Source organism: Gymnodraco acuticeps, unplaced genomic scaffold (assembly GCF_902827175.1).
Source record: "Gymnodraco acuticeps unplaced genomic scaffold, fGymAcu1.1, whole genome shotgun sequence".
In the NCBI taxonomy this organism is placed as follows: Eukaryota; Metazoa; Chordata; class Actinopteri; order Perciformes; family Bathydraconidae; genus Gymnodraco; species Gymnodraco acuticeps.
Window position 1 is genome coordinate 1,003,047 of NW_022992001.1, and position 18,030 is coordinate 1,021,076.

Genomic DNA, 18,030 nt, shown 5'->3' on the forward strand with positions numbered 1-18,030 from the left:
TCGACGAAAGTCCTGTACATATTTCAGACTTTTTGTTTGGTTTGAACAAAAGTACATGGATGCAATAGGCTCCTTTCACAGGCAACCTTCATGGACATTTTTGAGACAGACGCATCTGTAGTACAATAATCCAAACCCTAGTGTCACTTGGCCTCAACCTCATGTGACATCAAGGTGCGAAGGACCCTCCACTCAGCAGAAGCGATGAGACCTCTTATGTGCCTCTCAGAGCTCATTAATTCTGGGAGGTTAGTTCTGCAGCCAATGCATTGATTTATTTATCATTAAGAGTACTCCCTCTGATTTACCAACTGTAGTCACACTGAGCAAGTGTCATTGGCAGACATATATACTAAATGCATGAGCACACTCACTGACAGGATGGCTCTCACGCCTGAACGCATTAAGATTGGAGGTGAAATACCTTGAGCCTCAAATGCTTGAAATGGGAGAGGCTAAGTCACAGACATATATTTGAGCTTTATCAAACAAGGATAAAACCTTTGCAGGCTTAAATATTTCAAAAACGTTTCAAATTTCAGGCTCAAGCACTTTCAAGTTGACCTTTTTGTAGGTCTTATGCATTGTCAACTATGAGCCTTCTGCTCTGCATTGACGTTTGGTTTCCTGAAATAACCCTTGGGTACATTTTTAAACAATATACTATTCTTTCTACTTTAAATCTGAATGAGATGCTATGGTAGCAGTAGGCAAGCAATGTTTATCTGTGAGTAGACCTCAATATCTCAAACCGCTGTCTGAAAGATCGTCAGGTAGCAGGTCATTCTCTGTATTAGAAGGAGAGACTGCTTTTTTCCTTCTCTAGTGGCGTTCCCCAGGGATATATGCTGGATTCTCTACTCTTTTGTATCCATACACTCATTTTGAGGCATATTGTCCACAGATGTATTATTTATTTTAACTGCTGTGCAAATGAAACTCAACTGTACGTCTTGCTGGAAGAATTAAGCATTTTATCTTTGTCTGTCTTATATGATAAAATTCAATGACAATTGCTTTTTATTTAAAACAAGATAACAATTTGGAGGAGTTCACTCGCAAGGTAGAAAATAACCAATACAATTTAGCACAGATTAATAAAAAGAGAAGAAACAAATATATACATTCTTTTAAATTGTCCCACAGCACGAACCTTCATTTCAGCAGGTTTGTAGAAACGGCGTTCCTTGTCTTCGTTAGCGGTGCGGTAGCCATCCCGGAGGAAACGTTTGAAGCCGTACTTGCCGCGCAGCTTGCGGACGATTTTGTCCAGTGTCTGGCTGTAGAGGGCGTCATCATCTACTGCAAAGGCAGGATAGCTGATGGTTGGAAGCAAGGCTGCGTCTGTGTTCTACCGGGGAAAACACAATAGTCACAGGTTATCACCAAAACCGTCAATGTTGGTAAGTCGGTCTGTGTCTTGAGCGTTTTGTAGCATTCCATAGATACCCTGACACCTTTGTTCCTCAATATAGTGATTTCACAATATAGTGATAACCTTAATGCTTTAACATGGCGGCGATATTTTAACCACATCCCCCTTTGCATTGCGCCCAATGTATTGACGCCTCACGAATACACATCACGTTCACTAACTAAGTCAACACTGAAACCTCAGTTTCTGAAAACCTAAATCTGGTAGATGATGAAACAAAACAAGCACATTTATCTAGGAGACAAAAAATGCCAAAACACACAGAATAGTTCCTTTTGAAATATACCCGCGTACAGGTGGACTTGGCCTTAAGTTATATTCCTATGGTTATTAGTATCCATTAACTGATTGATGAATTAGAATGAAACCCTGAGGTAAATCATGGGTGAAAACTATTGGTTGATAATAACCTTTAGCACAAATCTGTATGTTCTAAAGGGCCACAGACGAAGGTGTAGATACCTTTGAAAACTACTTTTTCAGTTGTGTATCATATCAAATTTCGGAAATCTACACGACTGAAAACATTTGAAGTCATCATCTTGAAAACTGCAATGGATTGGTTTTCTTTCTTTTTTCTGAGATATTGTAGATTTAACAATTAATCATTTAATCTAGAAAGACCAGTTTTATAGGTTGTTTATATATTTTGCAGTTGCAATCTTAGTATAAACTGGAACAATCACAAATAATGAATATTAATAAGAATGGAATATTTAGACTTTGCATTTAATCTCATATTTCATTTTATGTTTGGTTTAATCTATGAATCAGTGAAAATGAAAGCTACGTATTAGGCCCAGCCGCACTGAAAACAGCTATGAATATGAACGTTTTTCCATAGACGGCAGAGCTTCCTAAAGTGAAATACTTGCTTTCCATATTCTGCTTGGACTGTCTTCAAATTGAATACCTGACATGATAACTTAAGCTATGAAAAGTTTGTCTGACAACAAAAGGACTAGATTTTGTTAGTCGATTATTACATGCAGATGTTGTGTTGTCTATTGCAACCTTTTTTACTTTCCACACAACTGGTCCGTTTCTTCCAATCACTTCTTATTCTTCGACTTCTTCCCTCCAGCCTACAACTCCAATTTACATGCTAACTTCCTCTGCAGCTGCGGCTGAAGTAAGATATCAGCCGGCAGAACACATTCAGTACAGATATTGAATGTGTCTTGAATTGTGTATTGAATTCCAATATTTAGCTGCAGTGTAAGAGATACTGATATTTTATTGATAATTTGCTTGGCTTGACATTATCCCTGTTGGTCTCTCGCTCCTGACTGCACGCCATCCCTCTGGTCCCTTAACGCTATTCTCGCACAACTATTATGCCACTCTCGCCGTTTAATTATACTAATTTTCTTCTAAAGCTGACTCTGGCTATTCTGCCTGATACACTATAAACGGAGAGAGAGATGTGATCATTTAAGTGTCTGCAAGCGTTGGAGTGGAGAAAAGGGAAAGGTTTTGCCACTGCTTTCTCCTCTACCTACCACTTGTTTATTTCACTCCTTTTACCCTCCCTCTAGCTCTGCAGCAACCTGTCTCTTTCCACATCTCCTGTCAAGGCTGCACAACACATATAGGCAGTGTAGTGTCGGCACCTTGGGGGAAATTTTGATTTGGAATATAGACGTGAATGGGTAGTTTGTTCGATGTGTATAATTAACCTTTTCTGAAATATGAATATGCGTGTCAGGCATCTATTTCTGTCTTTGATAAGTGGATTCTTTGTACACAGCTGCTTCACGGAGACTCAAAAAAGGTAAGAGAAGAAGCAGGGTGCATCAACGTATGCAAATCTGGACATCTAAAGATAAAGTCACCAGTTCTGATTACAAATTAGAATTGACATCCAATCAATCTTTATTTAAATTACACTTTTCATACAGAAAAGGTAACACAAGTGCTTAAAAAATCCCAAAACAATTAAAAATGTTATAATAGCACTAACCCCCCCCCCCCCCCCCCCGGCTTTCCATGTAAAACACAGACTAACATATAACTTTGTGATTAAAACCCATTATTATCAACGCATGTCACAAACACAGGACTGTATAAAACAAGAATACAATTATAGAATAAGAGTACAATTAAAATAAGTCCAGTTTAATAATGGCCAAATGAAAAACGTCTGTCTTGAGCTGGCTCTTCAAAGTATAAACAAGAATCTTGTATTTCCTCCAGTTAGGATTAAAAGGCCATTACCATAAGACCTGAGGGTTCTAGAGGGTTCCTAAAGGCAAATCTTATAAATAGCTAGGACAACGACAATTAAGACCATAAACATCCTTTTGATGTTATCTTGTGCTTTATCTGCATGTTTTTCAGTTGTTTGTATAGGGGTTTCAGTGGTTGCATAAGAAAGATGGATGGACTCACATGCGAGCGGGACTCTCGGGGCAGGAGAGAACACAGTGTCTGCCTGTTCCTGTTGTGGGCGTCCAGATCCACAAATATCACCGACCACGAACAGCCCTGCAAAACACATCAGCAGAAAGCTTGAACTATTCCCCTGTTACAGGTGCACAACAAAAGCACACAATATTATGTTAGGTACAGTACTGTATGTAAGCACACACACAAATGGACCTCGAAAAAGTCCTATAACTTTTAAATATTTGACAACTGTATTGGCTAAAGCCCCCTCCATCACACCTCCGCACCTTAAAAACACACTCTTTTTGCTGTATGGATATTTTTGGGTTGAACATGTTTTTCAAGTACAGTGTAGGAGTGCTTGTAAAACAGCGAGTCGAGAGTCATGTTATCGCTTCAAAATGTCCAAAAAACGAAGTGCTGCTACTACAATGGGGTCTGTCCGCAGTGCACTTTAACAGCTCTGAGAGAGCGGAGGCACCAGGTTTTGCTTTTACTTACTAAAGGAAGTGATCAAGCTTCTAAAAAGCTGGTCCAGTCCACTTCATCCATCCATCTGCAGCTACCTGCTAAGCAGTTTCCAATGTAAGTCAAATGCATTATGTATGATTAGTGCCAGAGTCCACTTTTTCCCTACAAAAAACACACATCCAGGCTTTTAGTCAAATCAGCAAGCTTTCACGCCGCAATTTGCATAGTGCAGTGGATTGCCGGCCGTCAATGTGCTGTACTGCAGGCAGCTGTGTGACACGTCAGGGAAATGGCTCTCCTCTGGGAGAATATTCCGGTGTTATAGCAGCAGTGTATGAAAAGACATTCACGTTGGATGTTTCCTTCAGTAAGCTGACATGTCTTTACCATAACGTACAAACGTAAATCTATGTGTATGTAAAATACGTCAGTAGTTTTAACTCGAAAAAAAAAATAGAAATCGTTTTTAGTTCTTTCTGCCTTTCTTAGCTGCTTTTTGCATATAAAACAAAAACCGGAGACACAAAGGTTTATAAAATATGAGCCTATACCATATGGTTATAGTCAAAACGTGAAGGAAAAACAATGTATAACGAATAACAAACAGATGTAAATTGAATTGAAAGGATCGTCCAGAAAATATCCATTAATATAAAACCCTGTTTCAATCAGTATAACCGTGCTTTAATAACTAACTGCAGCAAATGTTTCTATCTTTATAAAATGTTTTGCATTTTTTTTTATTTGATTGAAAATTCAGTTTTGTTAAAAAAACAATAATATCTTTAATTTATCATTAATATAGCATTAATACAAATCGTATCATATTGATTTGGAATGCTTAGAAAAAAACATCGGTCTTTTAAGATTTGCAATGATTTTGTTAAGTAAGCTTTTTAAATAGAGTAACGTCTGAAATGATTCTGTAGACTGCACTGCACTCGGTATTACTTTGAATGTGTTTGAATAAAGCAACAAATTACAAAAACCAAATGTGCTCTAGAAATGGTTAAATAATATAATTGAATGCCAAAAATGGTCACGGAGAGATTTGAAAATTATGACTACCATCCTTTATAAATTATACCCAAACAACTGCCAATATAAAACAAGAATAAATTATATTTTGAAGAATGCATTTTTCTTTTTTTGTCCCTTTTGCCACCTCAATTACCCTTTCCAACTACTCTGAGCAGGTAGCGCCGTCCCTCTGTAATCAAAGTGCAGCGGTATAATACGAGTTAATTACGGGCCACCATAATCTATGCCATAAAGCCCTCAATGTCACTACCATTATTATGGGTTGCTAATAAATGTTGACAGGATGTAGATTATATAATACCTCTTTCAAAGACCATAATGTACATCAGCTTGACATCGCTTTCTGTGCATTGATGTGCACAAATTAAAATTGATAGATTTATGTCAGCATAGGGAAGACTGTTCGGAACTCACAGGAAAAAAAGGATTGAGTGTGTCCGCTCCAGTACATCCCTGCTCTACACTGGGTGTGAATTAGATGACAACCGGAGATAGAAAGTGGAACCTGTGAGGGTTTGTCTGGCCGTTTGTTCACAGCTCTGTGAATCTAATCGCTGGCTTTGAAAGGGAAAGACTTTCACTTATCGGGATACATTTACCCACGTTTTTTACGGAAGAGCTGCGATCCTAACAAAACATCATTTTTAGGTTTCCCAACCACATTGTCTCTGACCCCAACCGAGTCCTGAACAGGGGATATGAAATGTTAGCATCAACTCGGAGATACAGGGTCCAACGGTTAAGTAAAGTTAGGCTGAATAAATCACTTTCCTGTAGTGTGTTATATAGCTTTGTGTGCATGTAAATGGTCTACACAGGCTAAAATCTAAAAAGTTCCCTCCATAGGGAGTTTCTCTCCCACACACTCTACTCCTTGCCTGGAAAGCCTCTATTGGACTCCTTTGTTTACTTTACTTACATAGTGAAATCACATGTAAACATGTCACCATAGAGACACAAAATACAAATATGAACCTGAAAATTAAAGGGTCTTGAAAATAGTGTCTTCAGTGATTGGGATCGTATTTTAAATGTCTGTTTCCTTGTATCTTGTCTTAATATTTTTCCTTGTTCAAAGGAACTGCTTTGATGGGTAAGGGTAAGGGATCATGGCAAATTAAACTTCACCAAACTGAGTGCAGTCCGTCCATTCATGCAGCACAAAGGCTAAATTGGACACACACCCGCAAGAGTCCACAGCCGGTGTGTTAAATGCGATAACAGAGTTTTTAACGTGTTGTATGTTCCGGTTAAAGGGGTTGTGGGAGTTACACTTGTGAGGATGAGAGTCAGCTGGAAAATCAAGATTGATAGAGATCATTAACAGGCAACGGGCTGGCTTGTAGCACTTCCATTCCCACAGGAGGACAGGAGACTGGCCCCACACACCATGGGTCATAAAGCAGCTACCTCTATAAATTGATTCTTTCAACAAGCAGAGCTTGATGACAAAATCCATTTGCAGGCACGGTTAAACCCTCCTTTTGCAGTGGATCAGGAGAGAAAAACAAACAGAGACTTTATTATACACTCTACTGACGGCCCTTTATGTTGATCAGATAAATACTCAAATGCAGTGTAAGGCCAGAGAAGCTGGATAAAAGCCAAGTAGAGAAAAAGAAGAAAAGATCAAAGGAAAGCAGGATTGCTATGTGCACTGCTTCATTGTCCAATCCATTAGCAGACGTAATGTTTTTTCTTTCTACCAGACAAGCAGGAAAACAAGATATCTACTTGTGGACATTTTGAGGGAGATTCTGAGAAAGACTGGGGACAAACATGAACTGTGGCCATTGATCAAAGTCTGCTGAGCCCAACACAAACATTCTAAATGAATCTCCGGATGGTCAAGCACCCACTTGAGGAAATAGCCTAGCATTGATGACAACAGCACTAATTATGCTGATGATGTGTACTTGGTAAATCAGCAGTGGTTTTTTTATGAATTCAGCTGCTGACTCAGGTTGCAAGCATCAATCATATCTATCTGATGGATGGAGCTATAATGGGCCTCTGTGGATTAGAATCAGAAAAAGGATGCACTTCTATAATGTGATCTTCTGCCATGTGACCCGATGAGACAGACTCAAGTACATGCATCTCTTGGGACTTGTATGAGGAGTTTGTGAATTATTCAAATACCTGGTTTCCGAACAGGTTGAACCCATTGATGGCCTCCAGAGCAGCTTTAGCCAGGCCCACAGAGCTGTGAAGAAAAATAAACATTAAGGATTACATTAGACATTTTTCAAATAACCACCAATTTGTCTATGTTTGTACAAAGTATATTACATCACGTTTCAATTAGCTTACGCTTTATCGTACATTTCATGCATTCAACCATTAGGATACTTTTGCAGTTCCGGCAAGTACAGTGAAGTTACAGTAGCTTCAAATAAGCAAAACTACTTTAAGTGCTACATTTACCTTTAGATCTTAATGGCCAAAAACTATGCATGACGAGTGAAAAATATGGGATTTTAGAGCAGGTTTAATATTTATTTATTTTTTAAGATAAAAACATTCCTTTTCACTCCAACTCACTCTTTTTTAAATGTTGAAGTTAAATGCATCAATCTGGTGCACTTTGAGCACAAAATGAATTTATGGATACAGCTCTCAACACTCATGAAAGGGAGCTGTATACTTTTCAATAATCCAAACATCGAATATGATCACCAATAACAAATCATTTAAACTTGTTTCTTCTTTTGTGTATTTTTTACATTTTGGATTTGCTTGGCGAGCTATCTTTAGAACATGCCCCGCGGGCGACTCACGTTGCCCCCGCGGGCACCGTGTTGGCTACCCCTGCTTCAGACAGATTAAAAAATGCATGCGTTTAGGTTTTTTTTACCAATTGGCCTTATGGTGTTTTTATTCTAGAATGTTATTGATAATTGTATTGCAATTAAATCACAGCAATATCAATTGGTTTCATTTCGCTGTAGTAAAGATTGATTCAGCCATAGGAAAAAATCCCGCTGTCAAACTCGTGCGGATAACACGTGGCAGAACTTTGCTCGTGTTTGCGGTGAACAAAGCATGTGAGGGACAACAATTGTGGTTCTTAGATGGAAACCATAAGTGTCTTTCAATTGTCAGAAGCCCCTCCCCCCCATTTAGAATCACACTGGAATCACAAGCGTTTCTGTAAGGATTCAGTGGAGCTGAAAGGTCCTAAGATTGTGGTCTACTGTAGATAATGGATCTCTTTTATAAAAACCTTGTAGTGAATTTCACACTTGCTGGCTACTATGATTGCAATGCAGACTAAATGTAAATCCATTTCTCTGTCATTTTGTTTCCCTTTCTTCCTCGCCAAGATTTCCCTAGAAAATAAAAACAGGGGGGAAAATTGAAGGGATTGTAAGAGAGCTCTGCATGAGTAATTATGTGAAAAATATTACACCAAAAACGGCCAGTACTGGTCTGCATGGGTGTCAACTCCTCACACAGAGATAGAAGAGATGTAATGATTGCTGGGGAAACAGGAACAGGTGGTACCAGGAAACAGCATTGTAATGCAACAGTTTCAGTTGACAGTTGGAGGTAAAGAATTGGATGATGAAAATGTAGCTGTAGACTGGGAGTCTATGAGCTCACAATGTAGAGTTACCAACAATACTCCTAACTCCTACAGTACATGTGCTTGCATGCACTCATGGCAATTGAGGCCATACTGGGTTAATAACTTCAAATGCTTCCATTTGTGTCCAATTTCCCATCGGTAGTTGTTTGATCCATTGTTATTATTAAAATAACGACGAGAGTAGATTTACAGTCTTAGAACTAGATTCTGACACAGGTCCTTTCAAGACATTTCTCATGGATTAATCATTGAAACTGTGCTGTGGATATCGAAACTCCAATATGCCAACCAATGAAGGGCAACTGTGGCTGAGATACTGCGGTCCTCTTTCGATTGGAATGTTGTAAGTTTGAAAACATGTCGATGTATCCTTGAGCGAGATACCTTATCTTATCTCTCCCGATGGCATGGTCAACGGTGTGTGAGCGTGTGTTAATGTTAGCTTCCCTGGGCAGGTGGCACATTGCTCTGTATGAATGGGTGAAGGATGACTTGTACAATTTAAAAACGCTTTGAGCGGTCCTAAAGATGGGTAAAGTGCTATATAAATACAGTCCATTTACCATTTACTGTTTACCAAAATGTCATAATTTCCATTAGTTTATCCTATTAGACATTTGTGGAAAGCATCATAATTAGCATATGAATGGTCACAGTAAAAAAACAACTGAACCAATTAACCTGTAACTTTTAGAATGCCCTTAAAGTTCGGGGCCCTTGGGCAATCACCTTCTTAGCCCGGTTGGAAAACCACTATTGATCATAAAATGACATACAATCAATTAGTAGAAGTAGTATGAGTTACAGAATAACATTAATAATACAGAGTGTAGGATAGTACAGTCCGAAAAGTGTTTTTCTGGTAAAATGATGATTGATTCATCATGAGTTGAGATATTTAAAGACAATCAGCTGCTATGACATTAGATACACCACTTTAAATAAAACACTCCAGTCTAGCCATTTGACTGGGTGTGATGATAAACACAAGGTCTTTCTCTGCCAATTGGCACTGTGGTACTTGAAATGACTCGATTTGTTAATTTACGCAGATCTTGTCCAACACTTTAGAGTCTGCATACAGCATGGTTATCGGTATGACGCAATCACATGTATGAGCTAGCTCACTAATTGTGAAAACCCAAAGCATGACCTGGATGGCAGGCTTATTCACAAAATCAAATGTGTAATCTTCTCTTCAGATATCTTGGCAAGCTGCTGCCAATAGCCTTGGATCGTTGGAGGAAGAAAAACAAATGCTTCACAGAGATAAGCAAAGGCAGAAATTGAGGATCATTATCGAGGCACTGAGGGAGGAGAGGGACGCTGGTTCGACCTTGGAAGATACATCAGTTAGAAGCATGTGACAAAAACTCTCTGAGTTCCAGTAGCGTGGCGTAAAAATGTGAGGAAGCCAATAATCTATGTCCTTTTTTGTGGGGGGGGGTTATGTAATGACGTAACCAGATTAGTTATTACAGCGCCCGGTATCATTGTACACACATTTGTATCATACAGATGCAGGACTTGCGCATGCCTGTATAACCCACAGGTCCGCACGCATTAATTGATGCAGCCAACCCCCCACCCAAATGCATAACCAGCCGCTTAATGCGCAGTGCAGATTCGGTAATGAATACAAAATAAGCATTCATTCACAAACTAAATCAGGAGACCTTTGAAGTTTTACATTCACATCACAGTATCAGTAGGCTATGTGTATGAAACACATGACTTCAAAAACAGTTATGTGCAGAAATATTGCATGCGATAGTCCACCTGCACCTGCCCTTCCCTCTCACACACAGCAAGTGCAGCAGCAGTCCTCGTCTCTGTAATTAGCTCAGTCCTTAGTCCAAAAGTAAAAAATCAGCAAAAGTTTCCAAAAATTATGTTTTACTAAATACTCTAGATCTCCACCCTCCATAACTGCACTTGCTAATGTTGCTACTTGCTAACAGCGGTGATGACAGCACGAAGTTGATGCGATTTGATTGGAGTGAAGCCAGAGCCTCATCTGATTGGTCAATCCCTCCATTTTTTTTCACCAAGGGAAGCCAATTTCGGCTGGCCTCCTCTGACAACAGTGAGTGCAATATACTATTTCACCATAACATCTAGAGGGGCGCTGTTTCCCTCTTTGTAAAATACTCAATGAGAATGGGGAAGAGACGGCAGCAACACACAGCACAGAAGAATTACCGAAACTAAACAAAGTGGTTTTTTTATTTATTAAAATTATAACTACAGTCCAAAAAGGAGAAAACGCCGCTGCTGAGTTCACTGGCTGATTGAAGTGCTTCTGTTTCAGGATATGGTGCAACATCCTAATATTCACAGCAGATCAAGTTCAGAGTGTTGATTTTTCCTTTACTACAAGGACTTTTGGAGAGCTTAGATCGCCATCAAGGCCCTTTCCATTGGTGTACAATTATATTTGTATCAGACAGTGCAACACCCTTCAACATGCTACTTGACCATCAGCTGAAGTCTTTGCGGCGTGTTCCATTGTGACTGTTGGCCACGACGCAGAGACGTGAGGCGACACATCAGTCGTGTTCCGTCGGGACGTGTTCTTTGGTGTCAGTTTGGTGTGTAGGCCCCTTTACTTGTTAGACGCTTTTATCCAAAGCGACTTACATACTCAATACTGTGGGCAATCCGCACAGGAGCAATTGGGGGTGAATTGTCTTACCTCTGAATTGTAGTGGAGTAGAAGAATCTCTTTGCCAGATACGCAGCAGAGAGACGGAGACACGCAGTGTGTGCTACTTGCATGCTTCCTGAGAGCAGCTTCCTGAGAGGAGACATATTGTCACAAACATTTTGCTTTTTCAACAGAGGAACGTAACGGCTTTATCTTTATGGGACAGTAATTGCCCTAACCTTTCACACTCAAGAATGCCATCAAAACACCTTGAGGATTATGTGCTACTTCAAAGAGCTAATACACGGATAACAGACCTTAAGGAGGACATCCGACGGCTTTCAGACAAGCTGAAAGAAAAAGAGTCTCTCGTGTCCGGTCTCATGGAGGTGGCATCGGTGCAGTCTAAACAGCTTGCCTCATTCAATGCAACTATCCATGACACAGTTCTGTGGGATCCTTCCACCTGTCCACGGCCTTCCGACTGCTCGACACCTGGCCATCAGCATTCGTGGTCTGAGGTGGTGCGCAGGAGCCTATTGAATGGGGTGACTTCACCGCCTCGCCTCGTCTGATGATCCGGTCCATCCAGCTGATGCTCCCGCGGCACTGACCTGTCCAGATCTGCACCCTGCCGACACTGCAACTTCTGCGCCGGTAGCCGACAGCGTTTGTGCTGCTTCCCAGGCCACTGTGGAGTCAACTCGGCGTCCCTCATCCCGTCTGGCGACCTCCGCTTCACGTCATAAACTCCTCAAAGAAGCCGTGCTGAGACACTCGGGAAGTTTTCTGGGCCCTGAGCCGGCAAGGAAGTCCTCTCCCAGCCCAGCTGTTACTGTCTCACCACAACACTCTCCTGCTCGGTCACCACATCCTCAATCACCGTCCCCTTTTTTACCCAACCACATTAATAATCGGGGATTCCATAACCAGAAACATCCGATTCTTCAATGCAGCCACACGCTGCCTTCCTGGAGCCACAGTCCCGGTCATCCTGGATAAACTCCTGAGGCTGCTGCACTCACTCCTGTCCTCTGTCAATCGACTAATTGTCCACGTTGGGTCGAATGATACAGCCCACCAGCAGTCGGAGCTGACAAAAAATTATTTTGAAAAACGTTGTAATCTTCTACGGAGCTGTGAAAAGTCGGTTTTTATTTCAGGTCCGATCCCAACGCTGGCCTGCGGAGTAGGGCGTTTTAGTAGGATCCTCAGCCTCCACACTTGGCTCTAATCCACCTGCAGAGCTCACAATTTAGGTTTTATTGACAATTTTAATCTATTTTGGGACCGACCCGCCCTCTTCGGCACTGATGGAATCCACCCCAGCAGTTTGGGTAGCCGCATGCTAGCGACTAACATGCAGCACGCTTGGTATGTTGGTGTTTTTCCTAATGATATCAGCGACCATTGCACTATTGCTTGCGTTAGGAGCACTAAGTTGCCCAAAGCCAAGGGCCTTATTGTGCTCAGGCGCTGCTTCAAACACTTATCTGAGCAGGCTTTCCTACACAATCTGGCGGAGGTTAAATGGCACTTCATAGCGTTAATTCCATCTGTCGATGTTGCCGTCCAATTTTGTATTGTATTGATCACTTTTTATCGATTATTAATAGACATGCCCCCCTTAGAAAATTCAGAGTTAAGAATAGGAACACTCCATGGTTTACTAGAGAACTATCTGATCTCATTCATGATCGAAATAAGCAATGGTCCTTAGCTAGAAAGTCTAACACTAGTGATGACTGGCTTCTTTTTCGTGTCCTCAGAAATAAATGTTCAGCCCTTATTAAAAAAGCTAAAGCTGATTACTATCTGAGCTTAACCACTGATTGTTTTATTGACCATTCTAAATTCTGGAAAACAATTAAATCACTTCAGAACAAGAAGGTTTCTAGTTTCCCACAAAAACTGAAGGTCAGTGATTCTTTTATTTCAGATTCAGATGGTATGTCTAATGCCTTTTAATGCTCACTTCAAAAAGGCTGGTCACATTTTTGATGAGCAAAGTCATGACTCTCTAAATGGTCGTACTCACAGCCCTAGTCAAGAGATGAACTCCCCTGTTTTTTTATTTCGCTTATTTCTCGGTCTCTGAAGTCTTACAGGGTTTACACTCGATTGATCCTAAAAAGTCTGCCGGGCCTGACAGCCTCGACCCGTTCTTTAAAAAAAATTGCAGTTAAGATTATAGCACAACCAGTAACTGATATTTGTAATCTCTCCCTGTCCACTCACACACTGCCAGCTGTGTGGAAGCAAGCTCTTGTATCGCCCCTCTTGAAAGCTGGTGATCCCACTGAGTTAAATAACTATCGTCCTATCTCAAATCTTTCTGTGTTATCAAAGATTCTTGAGTCCCTAGTTTCTACTCAGCTAAAACTTTTTTTAAATTCACACAACATCCTTAACCCTATGCAATCTGGATTCAGATCAAAGCACAGTACTGTGACTGCCAGTCTGAAAGTCTTAGACGATATTAAGGCTGCTTTGGATAAAAAAATCTGTTTGTGTTGCATTGTTTATTGACCTAGCAAAATCATTTGACACTGTAGATCACCACATTATGTCTAATGTTATGTTGGTGTCTCGTTTTGGTCATAATGCCATTTGCTGGTTTCAGAGTTATCTAACCGACCGTACTCAATGCGTCAGGTTGGGTAGTACTGTCTCTGACCCTGTCACCTTGGAGAAGGGAGTTCCACAGGGCTCTATTTTTGGGCCCTTGTTCTTTTTATTATATGTAAACAATATTTGTAATCAGATGCAATTTTCTACCTATCATATGTATACTGATGACACTATTGTATATTCATGTGCTCCTTCTCTCGATATGGCCGTTTCCAATTTAAGATCTGATTTTATCACGCTGCAGCATGCACTTCTTGATTCCAAACTGCTATTGAACAGTAAGAAAACCAAAGCAATGCTTTTTGCTCCCAAGTCAGCGTCCTCATGCCTCTCCATTGACACCCTTGACTCTGTTGAGTTTGTCGATACCTACAAATAACTGGGCTTTTGGTTGGACGGTAATCTGAACTTCAAACACCATATTGAAGTTCTAACAAAGAAATCTAAATTCACTCTTGGCTTCCTTTTCAGACTTAAATGTTGTTTTGCAACTTCATCCCGTAAAAGGTTGGTCTCTGGCTTATTCCTGTCCCAGCTGGACTACGGTGATACCATTTATAGATTTGCCTGTCCCACTGTTTTGGCCAAACTTGACCCACTCTACCATGCTGCACTGCGTTATATATCAAATGCACCATATAGGACTCATCATTGCAAACTGTATAGCCTAACTCAGGGGTACTCAAATACAAATCTTAAAGGTCCAACATTTTTTTTTTCAATAAGACAAAGGTCCGTTTATTACGGTCATTCAAACTTTTAAACAATTGCAACAAGATTCTTAACACGAGGTTGCAAAAATAAAAATAATCTGTATGCAGCAGTTTTCATTGTTATTGTGTCTGTGCTTGACCCCTCAGAGTCGCAGTGTAAGAGCTGCACAGTTATGAATAAAGGCAGCTGCACCCTCTTTCATTCAGCATTCCCATTATTGCTTTATAAATGTCTTGCCCCTTGTGTGTCCACTGAGGTTCGTCAGGCCCAACACATCATCAACAAACTCCCCCTTTGCCTCATCATAACAACTCACAAACACCAGCAACTGAGCATTGTCAGTGGTGTCAGTGGACTCACCCACAGCTAAGGAAATGCACTTTGCATTTTGTATTCCATCACAAAGCTGATTAATCAAATCACCAGCCAGTATTTATGTTCTTCTGGTTGCTATGGAATCAGAGAGGGGGATTTGCTTGATTTGACCTGTTATTTCCTCTTTTTGTTTGCCTTCAACATGGTCTCCATCACTTCAGTCATGCATTCTTTTATACTGCAGTTATTATCCAGTGGAAAGTCCTTACTTACAGGCCTAGTTAAATCAAAGTGGTTACTTTTTTTTGGCTGGGCAGTGTAGTTTTACACACCGTCTTATTTGACTTTCTCAGGACTTAAAACAGTTTTTTGGGGGCAGACCCCCTCAAAGAAAAACATATATTTACACACGTAAGGTCATCATCTTAATAGTTGTGTATGCTCATCCGTGAGCAGAGCATCAAGTTGACATGTCTATTACAGCTGAATGCGGCGATTACCATTTTGTTCAGCAAAACTCCTCACAAAATTAGTAAGATCAACAGCTTTAGTGCGTTTTGATTCAATGCTGAGTACAGCCAAACTTGACAGTCTCTTCTCTGTCATTGTAGACCGCAAATACCTCATTCCTTCAGTACTTGGGTCCGAATGCTTCTCGTTTTGCGCCGTTCAAATGAAATCGCCGCCAATCATATTTCCACGCTCGTTTACAAGCATGGATGTATAATAAGAACTGGATACAGCGTGGGAGGCGGGGCCTCATTCATTCCTATGAGAGTTGCTCATTAGCGCATGATGATAAAATGGCCCAACTTTTGAGAGAGCGAAATGTCACAGATTACCCGGCATGCCTGAGAAGTACCCGTATGTGCGCTCATAGCGCATGCGCAACTTTAACCAAAATGCTCGTTCACATCAAGCACGTCAATTTGCGTACACGTAACAGCACCTAGACGAGGTTACAAGACGTGCATCTTGTGCTGCATTCACTTGCAATCGGACATTAGAGACTTTCTCTCATAAATGTCCGATGAGCCACAACTTTTCTTTCAAACCACCCAGCTGGTATATATGATGGAATATGATTGGCGGCGATTTCATTTGAACGGCGCAAAACGAGAAGCATTCGGACACAAGTACTGAAGGAATGAGGTATTTGCGGTCTACAATGACAGAGAAGAGACTGTCAAGTTTGACTGTACTCAGCATTGAATCAAAACGCACTAAAGCTGTTGATCTTACTAATTTTGTGAGGAGTTTTGCTGAACAAAATGGTAATCGCCGCATTCAGCTGTAATAGACATGTCAACTTGATGCTCTGCTCACGGATGAGCATACACAACTGTATATATAATTTCATTTATTTTGTATTTTCTTTGTGTTTCACTGAGTTTTGACTGACCTGGAATGCAGCTCAGTGCTTCCGTTGTTGTATTTGCTGCCTCGCTCCCACATGCCGTAGTCAGGAACTCTGTAGGCTCTCTCCACACAGAACACCAAGTTCTGGATGAAGGAAACCTGCACACAGAAAACACACTTCAAACACAGCAACGCATGGAACATTAAGAATGGATTCACACAAACATGCAATCATAGATCCAGGGCTGCGGGAAAAAGACATGTTTCCACACACACAGCCTAACACACAATTACATACGTATACAGTACCAAGTGACCTTTGATATTGATCTGGGGTGAAGTGTGTCTCATTATATGGGTTAGTAAAATGGACAAAAAAGCTGATTCCTCATCAAGGCGCAAGGTCAAAGTGTCCCTGCAGCGTAGACACGGTGTAATTAAGTCGTAGAGTGTGACACTATGTGCGGCTGGAGCTCCATTGGCTTGTCAACTGCCCATGACACGACACTAAATCGACACATATGGACCTAAACGGCCATTTGAAGCTCAAGTTTAAACATCAGCTCTTTGCACATTAATTACAGACTCTCAGGAGCAGTGTCCTTGATTCCACCACCAAACAAAATGAATGGTTATTAAGGGGTTTGTCATATCTATAATCAGGCTTGCACCGGCTGTGGATGTCAAATCAATAAGCACATCTAAAAAAAAAAAAAGAAGCGAACAGAGAGAGAATGTGCGATGACTTAAAGGCCTTGAATCATTAAAAAGACTGTGTGTGCGTGTGGGCTTGACTGATGGGAGATTTAATCTGAAATGACAAAGTAGAGGGGAGAAAAGAGAGGCAGATAGAACCCTTAAATAGGACATTCTCTGAAGGGAAAAAGGAGAATCTTCTCTTATTTGGGGTTTTAGGAACGTTGTGATCAACGAGGGGAAACTTTTTAGTATCTTAATGAATATTACTCCCCTCTAGCTAAACACAAGAATATCCATCTCGCTACAACTGGACGACAATCCCTGCCAGTAGCCGTCTTTGGAGGTGGTTTGCACACACTCATAGGCATACATGTGATGCTGCTTTAACCCAATGCCCACAGCATTGTTGGAAAATGCCTACACCTATATAATGTGAAAAACACAGGCAGCAGATACACACAGGCTAATGAGATGCTGCGTTTCATGCTGCATGAGACAGAAAAAGGCATCTGGAAGGAGGTCGATAGTGCATCTTCTCAGAGGACACGCAGCAGCCTCTCTATACCTCCTGCCTCGAGAAGAGGAAACAAAAATACTGCAATGCAGTTTCCAGTATACGCCAATGGACTTCACAAGCAGTGACAGATAACAACGATTTGATTAGTCCAAATGAAATGCGTTAAAACAGTAAGGACACAATGTTTTATTTAAATTGATCTGATTTTAGTCATTAAAAGG

The 18,030-nt window shown here is 40.7% G+C and overlaps 1 protein-coding gene across 3 annotated transcripts in view; it reads right to left on the reverse strand.

Annotated features, from left to right (window-relative positions):
* The window catches only part of phkb (phosphorylase kinase, beta), a 144,442-nt gene that overhangs the window by 89,225 nt on the left and 37,187 nt on the right, over positions 1–18,030 (reverse strand). For all 3 annotated transcript variants that reach the window (XM_034201272.1, XM_034201271.1, XM_034201273.1), the window contains 4 exons: positions 16,637–16,752; positions 7,478–7,541; positions 3,827–3,922; positions 1,154–1,351 (listed from right to left, as the gene is read on the reverse strand). In XM_034201272.1, the coding sequence (XP_034057163.1) occupies positions 1,154–1,351; positions 3,827–3,922; positions 7,478–7,541; positions 16,637–16,752 (474 nt within the window). The remainder of the gene's footprint in view (positions 1–1,153; positions 1,352–3,826; positions 3,923–7,477; positions 7,542–16,636; positions 16,753–18,030) is intronic.